Source organism: Cervus canadensis, chromosome 2, assembly GCF_019320065.1.
Source record: "Cervus canadensis isolate Bull #8, Minnesota chromosome 2, ASM1932006v1, whole genome shotgun sequence".
NCBI classification, from domain to species: Eukaryota; Metazoa; Chordata; class Mammalia; order Artiodactyla; family Cervidae; genus Cervus; species Cervus canadensis.
The window spans coordinates 41,303,329-41,323,502 of NC_057387.1; the positions used below are offsets into that span (position 1 = coordinate 41,303,329).

The window sequence follows — 20,174 nt, forward strand, 5'->3', positions numbered from 1 at the left end:
AGAACTAGGCTGACATTACATTTCACCCAGCTACAGTCTGGCTGAGGATTTTCATCACTGGGAGTCACACTGAAAACAATTCTGCCTTCAGTCTACTCCTACCTGATACACTAACTTTGGACATGTCAGCTCCTGTATGCACTGACCACGGTACGTATTTTTCAAAAACATTTTTTTTCCTACTCTTGACTTATAAATAGATGGCTGTTGATGTTTTTACCGTGTCTGTGTTTGCTGGAAGGTACAACTAAAGTTGGAATTGAATTTAAAAGTCTCTTTGGAGGTTCACAGTCATTCATCTAGTTGTCCTCCTCTGGAAGACTGACTTCCCCAGAAACGAAGAAGTGTTTCTTCAGAGATTATATGTCTTTTGTTCTCCTTTGACTCTGGGGAGTTGACTCCTTGGTCATGTCACAGCCATGCTTACTTCACTGCCATGGTGTGTGTTTTTCTGCTGTAATAACCAAGGTAGAGGACACAAGCCCATGTGGGAGGCAGAAGTTCATATATCACTACTGACTTGTTTTCCGCAAAGGGACGCTGGTTACTGTTATAGGAAAATTGATAGTTGATCAAAGTTTAATGGGAAATGGGAAATGAATCAGCACATGAAGTTATACATGTCTAGTAAAACACACATTTACATGTAGGTACTTGAGATTTTAATTCTTTATTATCTGATAAATGCATGCTTCAAACCTGCTTACATCTGAGACAATAAACTACAATTGGACAGTGATATTAATACCCAGAGGGTTGGATTATCAACATAAATACCTCTAGTTTCTTGATGGGAGAAAAATCTTTCAAACCTGTTCCCATTTAAATGCTGCATTTATTGCTTTACGTAAGGACCTCCTCCTAATAATTTCCTGCATATCAGCAATTATATATTCATCCTCAAATGTTAAACTTTTCCCTCTTTTAATACATTTTTCTTCCTCTCTCTGTCTCTGCCTTTCTGTCTCTCACACACAAATTACATAGTTTTAAAGAAATCAGTAATTTAGAGGAGATTAATAGTGAAAAAGCAATATTACATACCTCATTTTTTTTTTTTTTTAAACTTTAACAGAGTTTGTCTTTTCTTTCTTTTTTTTTTTAAAAGCAATTTTATTTATTTACTTTTGGCTGTACTGGGTCTTTGCAGCTGCATGGGCTTTTCTCTACTTGCTGGGATCGGGGGCTGCTCTCCAGGTGTGGAGCGTGGGCCTCTTGTGGTGGTTTCTCTTGTTTCGGAGTTTTGGAGTGCGGGCTCCAGGGCGCTCCGGCCCCAGTAATCACAGCTCGAGGGCTCCGTAGTTGGGCTCCCGGCCTCCAGAGCACAGTCGTTGTAGTGCAAGGATTCAGTTGCTCTGCAGCATGTGGGATCTTCCTGGATCAGGGATCGAACCTGTGTCTCCTACATTGGCAGGCAGATTCTTCACCACTGAGCCACCAGGGAAGCCCCACATACCTCATTTTTATCACCCTAAAAGTAACCATTTTAACTATTTCAGTATTTAGTTTTCAGTGGTTACCTCCTTAATACTTTTTTTTTCCAAAGGCAGTGTGCTGTGTCTTCTCAGCTTTAGACATTATCCATTGTTTCATTATGAAAGATGATGCTTAAATTTACCTGCACTCCCATAGAGTTATCTCTTTTAATTTCTTTTTTATTGCCTTATAGCTTTAATACTTAAATCTCTCTCATTCCATATAGACTATATCTCTTATCTCCCTCACCCTCTATTTTCCCATATCCTTCTTCTATACCCTATTAAAAGGACTTTTATTTTTATATTTTGAAGATGTATTACTTCTGTGTTTTTAGCCATAAATAATCTTTGCTTTTTCATAGGTTGATTTATTTCAAAAGTTGATTTTCATCACTCAGAAAAGAAACTTTGTACTCTTAGCAATCACTACTATTTCCCCCTCTATAAAGCCCCATGGTTATCATTAATCTACATTCTTTCTTCATGGATTTGCCTATTCTGGACATTTCATATAAATGGGAGAATACAATTTTTGGTGTTTTGTGTCTGACATCTATCAGCCTCATTTTACTCAAAGTTTCCCCATGATGTAGCTTAGCTCCTTTTCATGCCAGAGTAACATTCCATTGTATGGATATGTCACATTTTGTTCATTAATAGCCACTTGTTAGTTATCAGCCATTTGTTTCCACTTGTCAGCTACTTGTTTTCCACTTTGGGGCCATTGTGAATAATGCTACTATCAACATTCATGTACAAGTTTTGTGTGAACATATATTTTAATTTCTCTTGGGTATAAACCTAGGCTGATCTTTTTCTATTTTGTGCCTTCCATTTTTTCTGTGTTCATGTTTTAGGTATGCCCTTGTAAATAATACACAGGATTTTGTCTTTTATTTAGTTGGGCAATCTTTATTAGCCTGGAGCAGTTAATAATCCAAAAAACATAAATTATGATCATGATGAGATATCATTTTACGCAGTAATATGGGGTGAGGACATACATCAATCGGGAAACAATTTCCAATGGAAACTGTTCCTATAATTAAGATAGTGGCCACTTGTTTTCCTTTGGAAATTACTTACTACAACTGTATAAGGAAAACAATTGGCCTCTATCTTATCAATTTGAAAAACAATTGGCCTCTATCTTATAAATTTGAACATAGTGATGTAACAATTCTAATTCTGGGTATACGCAATAGAAATAATACCACTTGAGCAGCAAGAAGATAAGAACAGGAATTTCAGACACAGCTTTGCTCATTAGAGCAAAAATTGGGGATCTAAATATCCACTTTAATTAGAATGGATAAATAAATTGTGTCATAGTCATACATTTTGGATATCATGCTTTATCAGTGTATAACATGCTTTTCCTTCTTTATGGAGCTATATAATTCATCATAATATGCATCTACTGTAATTTACTGGTAGAAAGTTATTGTTGTTTCCAACCTTTTGCTGTCATGAAAAACCCTACAGTGAATAATTTTGTAATGTGTCATTTTAAAATTGAAAATATTTTCAGTGTAAATTCCTACAAGTGTTGGTGTGACTTTTAAGTTTGATAGATATTACCAAAATTCTCTCCATAGAGACTATGACAATGCTGTCACACTAGTGTATGAGAGTACCTTTTTTCCTATGCTGTTGCAAATTTTACTTCTCCTTTTCCAAACTGTATACCTTTCTATTTTATTCATGATATTGCTTTATTGCATTTCAATATAATGTTGAATGGAAGTGGTAATTGTGGGCATCTTTTACTTCTTGAATTTTGAAGAAATAAATTAATTGTGAATCAAATTCTTTCATTATTGCTAATTTGGTGAAAAATCAATACCACTATATGAAAATGAAATATGAATATGAAATACCACTATTTGAAATCAATACCACTATACCACTATATAGGCAAAGAGCATCTCATCAAATAGATCTACCGTGACTTACATAACCATTCCCCTATTATTGTTTAACTCTCTTTTCCAAGATTCAGGTCATAATCCTCAATGTTAGATGGGTCCATTTGCAATTTATTTTCCACAAGGGCAAACAATCCCACTATATTACCACTTAACTGAATTCCAGCTCGTATATATAGCATCTAGATTAAGTAGCTCTGTCAAGATGCCTGCTCATCTTGTATATCCATTACTACATATTTCCCTATAATTAGGCATGTAAAGTAGTTGCAGTTTTTCATTACTGTGACTTAATAGTAACAAAGGAAGTAGACTTGTATCAGTTCCACCCTCTGTCACTTATTAGAGATAGGATGTAAACCATTTAGCCACCTTTTCTAGGGCTTGATTTTCTCCTCTTTATACAAAGACAATAAAAGTACCTATGTCATGATATTTTTATGAGAATTATTAAGTGAAATATGGCATGTAAAGTACATTAAATACTCCTGGGAACACAGAATGTGTTCAATAAATATAAGCTATTATGTTCATTATGGCATTCAAAAAACATTCTGAAACACATTTCTCCCCCCTCTCTGGTTCAATCAGGTCCTTTCTGAGATGGCATCTGTGATTCAGTTATTCAAAATTTAATGAAGTTGGTGACCCTGTGACAATGTGGAGAAATCATGTCAGAAAATGTGGTTAGTACTGGGGCTGTCAATGCTGTAAAGGAAGTTTGGGAAAAAAGAATAAAGAAACTCAACGAAGACCTGAAGCGAGAGAAGGAATTCCAACAAAAGTATGCTAAAACATGTTTATTATTTTGAATTAACAAAAATTTATGACATCTTCATTATTAAAATAGTATTTATTAATTGCCTTATTATTGAATTTTATAGAGGTTTTTATTTACAGAAAACTCAAAATATAACTAAAGGAAGCACTGACAATGAAGTGTGGCCATATGATGTGGGCCACAAAAAAAACAAATGAATTTAGTAATTATCCTAGGAGTCTGTTCAACATTCATCAAAGTTCAATTAGTATCATTTAGTCTACTTTTCAGAGATTGTTTGTTCAACATTATATTCCCTAGGAGCTAAAACAACATCTTGCATTAGAAAATTCAGTCGATTCTCACCTAACTAAATAACTGTGAGTTCCAGCCGGGGCCACTGTGGATCACCTGAGTCCTCTGTATGGGTTATAGTTTGACTCTCATTTCCTCTGACTTATTGATACCTACCTACTTTCCTCACTGGATGCTTCCAAAGTATTGCATTACTTTTTCAAGGATAGCCCCGGTCCTCATAGATTCGATATAGCTCCCTACAGTTATCACTCATTAGATCTCTTTCTAAATATTGAATGGCAATGTTGAGTGTTTTGCAATATATACAAATACCAAGCCATTATGTTGTACACTTAGATTTAATATAATGTTATATGCCAATTATATCTCATCTTAAAAAATGGTCTTGTGCCTGCTAATAAAAGAAAACATGACTAAAAATGGCTTAAATAATAAGGAAGTCCTGAGTTTAGGCAATTCCAGAGCTTCCGCAGTGTTTTGGACTCTGCTTCTCCCACCTCCCACAGCTAGTCTTGGTAGGCCAGTTTGGGCTTCAGGTTAGCGTCTCTCAGTGTTGCAGGGTGACTGGTACACTTTCAGGCATCGCAGCCAGACATCATCATGTTATCAGAAGAGTGGGAGCTATTATATTTATTTCTGTTTCTTATTTAAGAATGAAAATACCTTTCTGAGGTCCCCTAGCTAAGCCTCTCCTTCACCTCTCATGGGCCAGAATCAGGTCATTTTTGCACCCCTAATCCAGTAACCTTTTAGAGGAATGAGATTGTATGACTGGTTTAGACAAATTAAGATTTATACTTGGGTAACTTGGAGGGAGTGTAAAAACTTGGAAATAACTGGTATTCTCCCAGCAAAGAAGAGGACTGGCATAGCACTCCACTGAGTCAGACATTCAGGCTTTTTATCTTGTTGCTCAACTGGGCATGGTTTCCATTCCTTTAGGAATGGACTTTAGTTACTTCATGGCCCGAAATACATAGATAGACCAACTGTGGCCAACGTAATTGATTCCAGCTAGCTGGAAGTTGCACACATTACTATTTCTGCTAACATCTCACTAGCCAAAGCTTCATATGACCCATTCCTAACTGCAAGGGAGGATGGCTAAATGAAGTCTTGTGCCCAGTTATATTTAGAGGATCTATTATGAGGAAGAAGAGGAGTAACATATTGGAGAATGATAAGGAATCTCTGTGACACATGGGTGATGTTATTTTCTCCATTTTAAAGATGGAAAACCTGAAGGATAGGCCTAGGTAACTTGTCAAAGATCATACTGCTAATAAATGTGGAACTGGTATTCACTAGTATTCATACCTAAGCAATCTGACTCAGTAAGCATTATATTAACCTCAGGTCTTAAATTTCCCTAGATTGACCCTTTACATGTAAAACTACTCTTACAAAACCTATTATGTTTATATTATACAATTATGACAAATGACTTGAGTACTCTTTTTAAGAAATTTTGCTGAAATATAGTTGATTTACAATGTCATATTAATTTCTGCTGTATAGCAAAGTGACTCAGTTATATATATACACACACACATATATATCCTTTTTCATAATATTTTCCATTATGGTTTATCACAGGCTATTGAATATAGTTCCTTGCTGTTTATCCATCCTATATATACTACTTTACATCTGCTAATCCCAAACTCCCAGTCCTCCCCGCTCCAACACTCCCATCCTTGGCAACCATAAGACTGTTCTCTGTTAACTCAAGTACTCTTAATAAATCCTATCCAATTTTTTAAAAAACAGTGGTCAGAAATCATGAGTTACTTCTTTACTTCTGAATTTCACCTATTAATATTAAACATGTCTGGCTAAAAATTATTTAATCAGCAGCTTCAATTTTCTCTTCACAAAACAGGCAAGGGACAAAAAAAGGTAAGAATGTAATCTAATGCTCTTTTCTCAGTTAAAGTGGCTAAAGATTTAACTAAAAACCCTTAAGTTTAACTTTTTTTATTTTTGGTTGCGCCAGGGGATCTTAAGTTCCCCCACCAGGAATCCGACCCATGCTTCCTGCAGTGGAAGCATGAAGTCTTAACCACTGCACCACCAGGGAAGTCCCCCAAGCCTTATGTGTGAACAGAAATTGTTCTGTCTTTTGATACAGGGTTGCCTGGAAAAAAATTAAGCACTTGGGTAAGAGTTGAAATAACGACATTTGAGAAAGGCTTTAGAGTATAATAGAAGGGTTTTAGAGGAGGTAGAAAATTTCTATTCAAAACTTGAAAGAGCCTAAAGCTTAAAATAAGCAGTGTAGGAATTACAGAATATTACAGCTAGAAGAAACACTAGATATTATTTAATCCAACCCCCCTATATTATTGGCAAAATCCTTGGAAGTGAGATGTCTTGTCCATGGTCTCTGAATTAAGTGATACATTCTGGATTTAGATCACACAGAGCCAGAAAGAATAAGCGAATCATTAAAGAGATGGAAATAAACTTATCTGGTAATAGTTACCCTCACTATAAACTCATTAAGGACAGAGGTTTTTGTATCCACAATGTCTAACATAATATTTGGCATATAATAGGCGCTTGATGGAGATCTTTAATTGAAGTTAAAGTGAAGGGAGCAAGACACCTCATTGCTCAACATTATATCTTACTCTGGGATATGTATATCTCAGTGAGCAGTTAAGTAATTAATAATCACTATGTCTACCATTTGAATAGTTCTATTTTTGTAGAACATGGTATAATTGAACAGAGGGCGTTACTTATTTTGTCTCACTTAATCACATCTATTGGCGCTTCCCTACTAGGGCTTCCCTAGTAACTCAGACAGTAAAACATCTGCCTGCAATCTGACCCGGCTTCAGTCCCTGGGTCGGGAAGGTCCCCTGGAGAAGGAAATGGCAACCCACTCCAGTATCCTTGCCTGGAAAATTCCATGGACAGAGGATCCTGGTGGGCTACAGTCCATGGGATCGCAAAGAGTTGGGCATGAGTGAGCGACTGTTCAGTCTGGAAGGTCACACACAGCCATTGCCACAGTGCAACTGTTAGCAGATTAGTGAATTTTCAGGAAAGTAATGGGTGAAAATATGCAGGCTCCAAGGAATATTTTGCAAACATAAACATATTGAGATAGCAAATACTACACTTTTAGAGATATTTGGTTTTCTGTTCATTAAAATAAAACCCTCCCTGAAGATCAGTTAATATGTAAAACTGCTAAGAATATATATTAACTCTCAGATGTCAAGAGAATTTTGGTAAATAAATATTCAAATTGCTTAAACCTGTGTTCTTTGATGATTGCTTATGTTTTGTTTATTCTGTATCATTCTAATAGGCTAAAAGTGTAAAACTTTCCATTCTAAACTCATTCTTTATTTTTCATACATGAAAAATTTCTAGTATAGGAATAGGTAACTTTCTGCAACCTTTTGTCAGTCATTTTTATAGCTTGATATTATGTATTTTTGCTATGAACCAAAATTCAATAGGATGTATTCCAGAATTTTGTGCATTTTTATATCTGGAAAACTAAATCTGGATAAAATGGAATATAATAATATATAATTTAACTCTGAAGTTGACCTATATCATTTGCAAGCCTTTTAAAAACTTTTAAACTAGATATCTATAGATTAGGTATTTAATAAATGCAAATCAAAACAACAGTGAGGTACCACTTCACACCCACTAGGATAGCTATGATGAAGAAGATGGACACTAACAACTGTTGGCAAAGCTATGGAGCAACCAGAGCCCTCATACACTGCTGGTGGGAAGGGAAAATGATGCAAGCAATTTGACACTGTTTGGTTTAAAAAAGTTAAATGTAGATTTATGAAATGATCCAGCAACTCCACTCTTAGGAATACACACACTCAAGAGAAATGAAAACATAGATCTACCTGAAAATTCTACATGAATATTCATAGCAGCATTATTTATAATAGTTAAAAGTTTCCATCAACTGATGAATGGGTCAACAAATTTGGTATATCCATGCAGTAGAATTTAAGGGACTAGATCTGATAGAGTACCTGATGAACTATGGACGGAGGTTTGTGGCACTGTACAGGAGACAGGGATCAAGACCATTCCCAAGAAAAAGAAATGCAAAAAAGCAAAATGGCTGTCTAAGGAGGCCTTACAAAGAGCTGTGAAAAAAAGAGAAGTGAAAAGCAAAGGAGAAAAGAAAGATATACCCATTTGAATGCAGAGTTCCAAAAAATAGCAAGGAGAGATAAGAAAGCCTTCCTCAGTGATCAATGCAAAGAAATAGAGGAAAACAATAGAATGGGAAAGACTAGAGATCTCTTCAAGAAAATTAGAGATACCAAGGGAACATTTCATGCAAAGATGGTCTCAATAAAGGACAGAAATGGTATGGCCCTAACAGAAGCAGAAGATATTAAGAAGAGGTGGCAAGAATACACAGAAGAACTGTACAAAAAGATCTTCATGACCCAGATAATCACGATGTTGTGATCACTCACCTAGAGCCAGACATCCTGGAATGTGAAGTCAAGTGGGCCTTAGGAAGCATCACTATGAACAAAGCTAGTGGAGGTGATGGAAATCCAGTTGAGCTCTTTCAAATCCTAAAAGATGATGCTGTGAAAGTGCTGCACTCAATATGCCAGCAAACTTGGAAAACTCAGCAGTGGCCACAGGACTGGAAAAGATCAGTTTTCATTCCAATCCCAAAGAAAAGCAATGCCAAAGAATGCTCAAACTACCGCACAATTGCACTCATCTCACACTCTAGTAAAGTAATGCTTAAAATTCTCCAAGCCAGGCTTCAGCAATACATGAACCATGAACTTCCAGATGTTCAAGCTGAATTTAGAAAAGGCAGAGGAACGAGTGATCAAATTGCCAACATCTGTTGGATTATTGAAAAAGCAAGAGAGTTTCAGTAAAACATCTATTTCTGCTTTATTGACTATGCCAAAGCTTTTGACCATGAGGATCACAATAAACTGTGGAAAATTCTGAAAGAGATGGGAATACCAGACCACCTGATCTGCCTCTTGAGAAATCTGTATGCAGGTCAAGAAGAATCAACAGTTAGAACTGGACATGGAACAGCAGACTGGTTCCAAACTGGGAAAGGAGCCCATTAAGGCTGTATATTGTCACCCTGTTTATTCAACTTATATGCAGAGTATATCATGAGAAATGCTGGGCTGGATGAAGCACAAGCTGGAATCAAGATTGCCGGGAGAAATATCCATAACCTCAGATATGCAGATGACACCACCCTTATGGCAGAAAGTGAAGAAGAACTAAAAAGCCTCTTGATGAAAGTGAAAGAGCAGAGTGAAAAAGTTGGCTTAAAGCTCAACATTCAGAATACTAAGATCATGGCATCTGGTCCCGTCACTTCATGGCAAATAAATGGGGAAACAGTGGAAACAGTAGCTGACTTTATTTTGGGGGGCTCCAAAATCCCTGCAGATGGTGACTGCAGCCATGAAATTAAAAGACACTTACTCCTTGGCAGGAAAGTTATGACCAATCTAGACAGCATATTAAAAGACAGAGACATTACTTTGACAATAAAGTCCGTCTAATCAAGGCTATGGTTTTTCTAGTAGTCATGTATGGATGTGAGAATTGGACTATAAAGAAAGCTGAGTGCCGAAGAATTGATGCTTTTGAACTGTGGTGTTGGAGAAGACTCTTGAGAGTCCCTTGGACTGCAAGGAGATCCAATCAGTCCATCCTAAAGGAGATCAGTCCTGGGGGTTCATTGAAAGGACTGATGCTGAAGCTGAAACTCTAATACTTTGGCCACCTAATGCGAAGAGCTGACTCACTTGAAAAGACCCTGATGCTGGGAAAGATTGAGGGCAGGAGGAGAAGGGGACAACAGAGGATGAGATGGTTGGATGGCATCACTGACTCGATGGACATGTGTTTGGGTAGGCTCTGGGAGTTGGTAATGGACAGGGAGGCCTGGAGCGCTGCAGTTCTTGGGGTCGCAAAGAGTCGGACACAACTGAGCGACTGAACTGAACTGAACTGAACTGATGCAGTAGAATATTATTCTTCTATAAAAAAGGAAATAAGTATGGATACACACATGCAGAAAATTTGGGTAAAACCCTGCTACACAAAAGACCACATATAATAGAATACCTTTTATATGAATTATCTAGAATAGGCAAATACATAGATATAGAAAGGTTATTGGCTACCAGAGGCTGAGGGAGGGAGGAGTGGGGAGTGACTGCTCGGGTGTGGGGTTTCTCTCCTGAGGGCTGAAAATGTTTTGGATCAGATAGTGGTAATGGTTGTACCGCTCTGCAGATATACCAGAAAATACCAAATTGTGTCAGATTTTTATAATATGTGAATTAAATTTTAACAAATCTGTTACAAAAAGTCTAAGGAGAGGTAGAATACTTTTCAAAAACTTAAAAAGAGGGCATTTATCATATTAATCAAATTAAATGTCTTACAAAATAATTCTTGTCTGATTTCCAGATACTGGCAATCAAATGTTTGTTTTTGATGGGTTACTTTTTCATACAAAAGTGAATGCTACCTATATTACTACCTGTGACCTAAAATGATTTCCTGGTCTCCTAGACTAGTGCGAATCTGGGAAGAACGAGTAAGCTTAACCAAGCTAAGAGAAAAGGTCACCAAGGAAGATGGAAGAGTCATTTTGAAGATAGAAAAAGAGGAATGGAAGGTAAGCGTTATAGAAGCAATATTTTTTATATTTTGCATTGTGTGGGAGAGTTGAGAGAGTGATTCTTAGACTATTTGCTTAAGTCTGAAATAGTTAGGAATTCTGATTTTAATACTGTATAATACCAAACGAATTTGGGCAACAGGAACTGAAAATGAACATAACGTCCCAACTTTTTTGTGCAAAAATTCAACCAATGTGCTTTAATGCTGCCCAGATTTAAGTCATTTGTAATATTTTCTCCACTAATCCTTCTGATAAGCATTTTCTCATTTTCCATAAAGACTCTCTGCTTAACAAAAATCGTATTACTTTCCAAAGCTAATGCTCAGTTAAAAGTTCATGAAATGGAAATGTATATTAGTTTTTCTTAGGTCCACAATTGGATTCATATTACCTTCTCTTTCTCCTTCCCTCCCTCTCTCTTTCTCTTTCACACACACACATACACATATACAAGCACATATATGTTTAATTTTTGTATGTTAGGCCTAGTCTAATTTTAACAAAGGCCACCTTTATCCCTTAATTCAGTGTTTGTCTTCATACACATCGGTATATTTAGCTAGGTGGTTACCGCCTTTGTCTTTTGGCTTCTTTAGGCTGATAGAGAAAAGGCATAGAGTTCAGAATAGCTGAAACTTTAAAACTCTTAATTTAAAAGAAAATTGTCTTAAAAACACTATACTATTTCGGAACAGAAAGGAAAGGAACTTTCCTGGTGGTCCACTGGTTAGGAATCCACATGCCAATGCAGGGGCCGTGGGTTCTATCCCTGGTCCTGGAAGATGCCATGTGCCCTGGGGCACCTGAGTCTGTGCTGCGACTATTGAAGCCTGCCTGCTTAGAGCCTGTGCTTCTCAACAAGAGAGGCCACAGCAACTAGAGACTAGCCCCCACTCACCGCAACTAGAGAAAGCCTGCCTGCGGCAATAAAGACCCAGAGCAGCCAAAAATAAATAGATAACTTTAAAAAAAGAAAGGGAAGAGAAGTTTGAATTATTAAAATGATTTTTTTCTATAATTTCAATTAACCACCATATTCTCATTTTCAATAACATATGTACTCTCATTAAGCCTAATAAAGAATCTTTAGAACACTGCTCTATGTGTGAGCAATATTGACTAAAATACCTTAATTTTGTTTATGTTATTCTGACTGGAGTTTGAAGGTTTAGCTTTCCCCCCCACCCTGAAAGTAAAGTTCTTAAAACTTAGAAGTAGCACAAATCACTTGGAAGTGTAACTCATTAAAGAAAAAATATTCCTAATTTCTTTTACAAATCAAGTAATATCTCTGCAATCACATTTCAATGTGGCATGATACTGAAATAATTTAAGTAATATAGTAACCCTGTCATTTCTTTTATTTGAGTTTAGACTCTCCCTTCTTCTCTACTAAAACTGAGCCAGCTACAGGAATGGCAACTTCATAGAACTGGCTTGCTGAAAATTCCTGAATTCATTGGAAGGTTCCAGAACCTTATTGTGTTAGATTTATCTCGAAACACAATTTCAGAGATACCTCGAGGAATTGGTAAGGAAGATTGCTTCTATTCCTGTGTTTTTTATTGAGAATTTTTTTTGCTACATGGAATAAAGATCTCATCTTTATATAGTCCTACATCTTGAGAAAACTCTAAACATCTCAATTGAAGCTTCCAGGGGATTCAAGCTTCTGGGTTTACTGAGGTAATTCAAGACGAGATTTTAATGCAAGAAAAGTCTCTTTAGAAATAATACTGTATTGATTCTGGAAACAATATTGTTAGTTCAGTTATTCCTTCTACAAGGGAACTGACTGAAGACAAGCAAGAAAAATTAGATAAAATTCTTCAAATGGGGTGGGGGGGAAGTCCCCAGATGGAAAACTGGTCAGGATATGGTACAGATAAACCATAACAAATTTTTTTTTTTTTTCTCGTACTGATAAATCATCTGTTGCTTTTCTGAAGAAGGGGCAGGACACATACCAGGAAATGTGAATTTCCCAATTTGAACCTGGAAAGTTAGTTATCCTGTAATATTTAATAACTGGAAACAGTATTTTATATCCCTCTGCTATTTATTGTGTATTATTTTTCCATAGGACTGCTCACTAGACTTCAGGAACTGATTCTTAGTTACAACAGAATCAAAACTGTCCCCATGGAACTAAGTTACTGTGCCAGCTTGGAGAAACTTGAACTTGCTGTTAACAGAGACATAAGTGATCTTCCACAAGAGGTCAGAATGATGTAAATGCCTATGATTATATTTTCCATCTACTAGTGATTTACTTCTCCCCTGTATGATCACTTAAAATAACACTAATGAAAAAATGCTATAAATTTTATTTCAGAAAATATTTAGAGAAAACAATTTATTGGGATGGGGAACACATGTAAATCCATCGCTGATTCATGTCAATGTATGGCAAAAACCACTACAATATTGAAAAGTAATTAGCCTCCAACTAATAAAAATAAATGAAAAAAAATTATTATTATAAAGCATGTTTTTAATTAGAGAAAGACCTATTTAGCATAAAAGATATTTCTATTATTGGCACAGTACTGACATTATTTGTTGACTAGACTGTGATCTCCTTGAAGGCCAGAGTGAGAATCTTGTTCTTATTCCCAGAATTGAAGGCTCAGCTTAGTATGAAGTCATTACGCAATACTTACTGAATGAATGTCCCTATCATAAAGCACAGGCAGTGTGGTGATAGAAAAACTCTTTTTATCTGTTGGTTTTTATGGGTGATCAGCTTTTGAGTTATAGGTGAAATGAAAAGACATGAATTCTTTAGATTAGGAAGTGTATTTGCTAGCTTCCCAGGCTCTACCAAGGAAAAGCCAAGGCAATGGGCTTGTGAAGCCTTCAAACTTTTATTGGTATATCTTGTTATTGGTAAAACTGATCATAGAGAGACTTTTGTATTATTTTTTCAAGCATATTTAAGGCTCTTATGAATCAGCAAAGGAAATTTCCACAGTGCTTTGCCTAGAAAACAATGATTTTGCAGGATAAGAGTTATGTAAAAAGAATAAAACTCAAAAGACTATTCCCCTTTCCCACTTTGTCTTGGTTATCATACTTAATTATGATGAAAATCATGATCACAGGGACAATTTCTTTCTATCTAAGAGAGGGCAAATAAATATTTCATTTCTAATTCCTAATTATTGTGATTTTGTCTTCAGCTTTGGTTCTGTCAGTAAAAAGTGAATTTGGGCGTGTCTAATAACCTATCTTAACCTTAATGTTTACTTAAAGATAAAGGTTTTATAGGAACAAATACTGAACTGAGATTATGAGCCTGGAATTATTTCTAAGTGTGGCCTTTAAGTACCTGTGTGGCCTTGAACATACCACTTTACATAACTTACATCTGTTTTCACATATGCAAAATGAAGATTTAGATTATAATGGTTTTAATATCTTTCTTCATTCTTCTATAACCAAAGGATCTTAGTACCATTGAGAAATCCTGTTACAAGAGATGTACCTCTAAGCCATTAAGATGCATACACTGTAACACACAAACATAATTATGCTAATGCAAAAATAATCTTTTTATATACAATTCTGAACCATCTGAAAAATTTAAAATCTGATGACAAGTTTTGAAAAAGCATTTTTTTTTTCATCACTTGATTCTAAACCTGGAGAAATATCACCTACTAAATGGAAAACTGCTTTTTTGCATTACCCATAATCACTGTATCTATGTATTTTTTGAAGTTTTAGTTAAAGTTGTGGAATGAATCTGAATGTGCCCTGGGACAGAAAGAAAACATAGAATGCCTAGCTAAATAGAGAATCTTCTGTAAAACGTAACTGAATTCTTACATTTTGAAATTTTCACTACAGAAGAGAAATTTAGAAGTTTTGTGACTTTAGGTCCATGAAAACTTGAGTGCACATCATAGCTCACCATTTCTAGAGAGACTAGAAATGGTCTCTCTAATGGTCACATGGTCTCTCTAAACCATTTTGTCCGTAAAAGGGAATAAAGGTACTAACTTTGTAAAGTTGATGACTAAACTAGAGCTGTATGCATCAACATGAATTCATATAAACACTGACACTGAGAGAAAAAAGCAAGTTAAAGATAAGTATAGTATCATCATTAAAACATATAAAAAGATAATTTTGTTTCTGAAAAAATACATGTAATAGTAATATATATATAGAGAAAAACATAGAAAACATATATTTATGTATAGTAATAAAAACATTTGAAAATGCATGGGAATAATAGATACCAAATTCAGGATACAGTTATCTTTCAAGAGGAAGAAGGGAGATGTATATAGAAGGCAGTGATATCAATATATTTGCTTTCTTAAGCTGAGCACACCGGTGCTGTTAGTCTTAATCAACTTTTTATTGATGTTTTCATTTAAAAAATGGAATTTACCAAACAGTAAATTCTATGACTGAGGTAACATGTGTAAAGCATCAGGCACAAAAAAGAGGGTTTAACAAAGATAACTATTATTCTGAACTTTGGGTTTTCCCAAGAAAATCTTGACTACTAGATAAAAGGGAAACATGTTTACTCACAGAAAGAAAAAAAAAAGCTTCTGCCAGGTGGGTTCTCTAAACCCTGGAGCTTGGTGATTTTGGAAGATATGTTTTCTTTCAGTAGATGAACTTTCTATGAGAGCTTTTATCTGGAGGTTATTTAGCTTTATTGTTCTCTCAAACTTACTATGGATTTCTACCACTAAATAAAACCCAAGCATAACGTAAACACTCCTTGATGTGAAATATCTCCTTTACCAGTGTGAGTGTTGTAGTAGGTTACATTGTGGACACTTTGAAAAACTTTGCCTTCCTCTTCAGCTCAGCAATTTGTTAAAGCTTACTCACCTTGATTTGAGTATGAACGTCTTTACTACAATCCCTCCTGCTGTGTTGAACATGCCTGCCCTTGAGTGGCTTGATATGGGAAGCAACAGACTTGAGCAACTTCCTGATACTATAGAAAGGTAAAATAACTTTTTTTCTTTTTCTTTTCTTTTTTTTTTTTTTACTACCGAGAGATGTGTTGAAGCCATCTATGACAACAAACAAAACAAAGGAGACCCCAGAGATAATCATTCACAATAGATGTTTAGTGCTACTTCGGATTCCATCTCTGGTCCGGGGAACTAAAATCCCACAAGCCATGGGGTGCAGACAAAAAAGAGGTTTGGGACAGAAAAATGGACTTTCTGACATCAACAAACTGACAAGAATATGCCACAATAACATTGCTTAGTGCCTGCTCTGTGCAGTTTAAAAACTGATTGAGGAAACTGATGTAGAGATGTTAGTGAATTGCTGAAGATCACAGTAAGTGTGACAGCTATGATTTGAACCCAGGCAACTACATCCTCCAGTGGCTCAGCTGTAAAGAATCCGCTTGCAATGCAAGTGATGTGGGGTTTGATCCCTGCGTCTGGAAGATCCCCTGGAGAAGGAAATGGCAACCGACCCCAGTATTTTTGCCTGGGAAATCCCATGGACAGAGGAGCCTGGTGGGCTCTAGTCCCCTGCGGTCTCAAAAGCATCAGATATGATTTGTGACTAAACAACACCTGCACCCTGGCCTGAGTCCACGCGGTTAAACAATATGCATACTTGCCTTGCTCTAAATGGGCATATTAATAATTTCTGAGTTTGCTTTTAAGATTCTAATTCAGATTAGATAACATTTTAGCAGTTCTGCAAGAAATCCTATGAAATAGTGAAGAATTGTAGAATACCTTGATTTCATTTCTACTACTACATGAGAGTTGTACTGTAGATGGAGATTAGCTCCCTGATCCAGTTTCCCTAAAATCAGGTAATGTAAAGTCAGTTAACTCAGGTAGACTGGTTAAATGAGATATTATATAGTATGACATTAAAATTTTTTTAAGTTAATAAGAACCAGGGTTTTCATATTATATGTGATTAATCACAGAAACCTTTTTGATTCTTCAGAATGCAAAATCTACATACATTATGGCTGCAACGGAATGAAATAACATGTTTGCCGGAAACAATCAGCAGTATGAAAAATCTGAGTACTCTTGTTCTCAGCAACAATAAACTGCAAGATATTCCAGAGTGTATGGAAGAGATGACCAATCTAAGGTAAAATTTGTAGACACAGAACTCACATGTTCCTTTCTGGCTGCAGAACAAAATAATATGAAGAAATTGTTAAGAATAGATTTGAGTTCTCATTCACATAAATAAATACATTTAAAAATCTCTTCCAACTTTGAAGTGCTGTAATTTATAAATAGGATTCATATAATACTTGCCTAAATTACTCAAGAATCCTTGAAACTAAAACAGTAGTGGGATTTATCAGCTTTAAGGAATGCCCTCTGTTGGTGACATCTTCCTGAAAATCATCTTTATAACTGCTAACAAACTTTATCCATGATATAAACACCAAAACCATAAGAACAGTGATTATTTTCCTTCTAAATAACTACAAATGGATACAGGCAATGTTAAATATAACTTTTTACTAAGTTAATTACCAACAGATCTTCCTCAAGTATCTTCCAAAACTTAATTTCCTGACAGTGAGCATAAGATATCAGAATTTGTAAATCCCGCAACTTTCAACAGAATCATTCACTTATTTAGCAACTATTGACCCCTGTACCTGGTGGTAAAAATACAATGATAGATAAGATATACTTTTTAAAATATGCAGAAAATTTAAGTTCATAGCATTAATTGTACTTTTGAGATGCATTGGGATTGCTCTTGCAAGTTAAATCATACCACACTAAACATATGCTATGGACTAATAATTGCTTTTACAAGCTTGAAAAATAAGTTGTCTAAAGCTAATATTTTTTTCTTCTAGGAAAGAAAGATTCTTGGGATATATCACATCTCACCAAGATGTTCAGTTATTGAAACCAGTTAAAAAAGAGTAATTTAGTATATTATCATTTGATCTTTCTCCAGGAAAATAAATGTACACTTCTATGGCACCTATAAAAATACTGTTTTTTGGTGAACTGCTAGGTTTGTCAACTTCCGAGACAACCCATTGAAATTGGAAGTAACACTTCCTCCCAGTGAAAACATAGATGAGGAAGAGGAACGGGAATTATTCGGCGTTCAGTTTATGCACACATATATACAGGAGTCACGGAGAGCAGGTATGAGATCTGTATATAACACAGGTTAAACATTCTTTTTAGTAATGTGTTTATGCATATATGTATATACATGAATTCCTTTATAGACTTTTCATTCCATCTTACCTTTTCTGTCAAATCCTACTCTCTTGGTCAATATTGTTGAAGGGAAAAACAAGTGAAATTTAAATGTGTTCACAATTTTGATAAAGCCTTGGAGAGAAAGGTTGTAAAAATATAAAAAGTCTTTCAAGTAGAGTCAGGAAATAAATTTCTCTGGTCAAAAACTTGAAGCATGACCAAGTGAATGATGTAATTCTTAAAGCTTCACTGCCTCCCTCTATCAGTTTGTTATGTCAGTTATTCATTAAACACTACCTTCCCGATTGCTTCCTTTTTCTGCAATAATCCACAAATAGAGAAAAAAAAAATTGACTAGGAAAAAGAGAAAACATTTTGCTATGGTGCCTAGGAGTCAAATGTATCAAGAGAACATAGATTTTAGCCAATAGTTAAAATGTGAGTTTCTGATGTGTAGATTTCAATCACTGAAAATTTAGAACTAAAACCTTTTTGTTGCTTTTTTTAACTATGGAAGGAATGACTTAACCCAAAGGGAAGAGGACAAAGGGCGTAGTTATGTTAATAAAAAATAAGCAATAGGATAGTAATAGAAAACATCATTTTATAATTCACTAAAATGTGAAGAACTTTTGAGTTAAAAGACAGAATTTAGTTACATTTTCAGTTATTTTGAGGAGCAGGTATAATCAAGCAAAAGGTAAAGAGTATTTTCAGCTGGAAAAAATATTTTTACCAACATCCAAGGGAGGTCATTAGATCTGTTGTAGCAAGGTTGCAGAAACAGTAACATGGAGGACAGATTGGAGGAAGATGTGTAAAAAATTTCTAATAGCCTGGGCCCTAGGTTTGGATAGAAGAGTACAAGTACACAAAAGACAGGTAGGGGACAGAATTGACTGAACGAAGATGAGAAAAAGGAGTCCAGGATGAATCTGGTTTTGGCTGGAACAACTAGATGACTGGTGATGCTGAGATGGGGGAAATGAAGTATAGAAGCTGGTTTGGTGGTAGAAGTGGAACATGAACTTCAGTTTCAACACAGTATATGTGATGTACCTGTGGGACATGCAGGTAGAGGTAGTTGTGTAGATCAATCTAAAGTTTAAGGAGTTTACTGAACCTGCAAATTTTGCCAGTCAAGAAATAGCTCCTATGTGTATCCCACATATTCACTGTCTCGTGTTATCGTAAGGGAAATAAGCAAGGTTGGGGAAAACAATAATCTTTACCTAGAGCTGCCATGTAGATCTCCAGCAAGTACTCTATGGCTTATCTTCCCACAGAGTACCCGGTATTACTGTCAGCAACACTCATTAAGCTCAATGGGCCACAGGACTTCATCAGTGTAATTCTTGTGTGCATATGCATGCTTTATGAAATATAACAGAGATAATGTCTGTTGTAGAATATCTTTTTATTTCTGGGCATAAATTGTTGAATGAAGTAAAACAGACTGTTATGACACAAATTAGCATTGCCTAACTCAGCAAAATTGAGGTTAATTATTACAATGTAGTATCATCTTCCTTTATGGTCTCCATTTGCAGGCATGAGTAGCTAATTTAAAAAATAATCCAACTACTTTATTTTAATAATATTTGACATAGAACTTACAACAAGAGAAAAAAGGTTACAACTTAATAAAACCAAGTCTTGAAAAAAAAAAAGAAGAAAAAAAAAGGAAAAAAAAAAAAATAAAACCAAGTCTGTCATTAAAAATATTTTTATGAATTAGTACTATTAAAAACTTAATATTTATTAAGTACTTACTCTGTACTTAGAACTTTTCTAAGC

General features: G+C 35.5%; 1 protein-coding gene across 4 annotated transcripts in view; it reads left to right on the plus strand.

The window, feature by feature from the left end:
- Window positions 1-20,174, plus strand: part of LRRC39 (leucine rich repeat containing 39) — a 24,886-nt gene continuing 4,712 nt past the window's right edge. For 2 of the 4 annotated variants that reach the window (XM_043460544.1, XM_043460543.1), the window contains exons 1-8: window positions 1-150; window positions 3,998-4,190; window positions 11,064-11,169; window positions 12,550-12,706; window positions 13,259-13,395; window positions 16,006-16,151; window positions 17,131-17,283; window positions 18,181-18,317. In XM_043460544.1, the coding sequence (XP_043316479.1) occupies window positions 4,078-4,190; window positions 11,064-11,169; window positions 12,550-12,706; window positions 13,259-13,395; window positions 16,006-16,151; window positions 17,131-17,283; window positions 18,181-18,317 (949 nt within the window). In that variant the 5' untranslated portion in view covers window positions 1-150; window positions 3,998-4,077. Of the gene's footprint in view, window positions 151-3,997; window positions 4,191-11,063; window positions 11,170-12,549; window positions 12,707-13,258; window positions 13,396-16,005; window positions 16,152-17,130; window positions 17,293-18,021; window positions 18,318-20,174 lie in introns of those variants that run through there. The other 2 variants (XM_043460545.1, XM_043460546.1) reach the window with 2 other exon arrangements.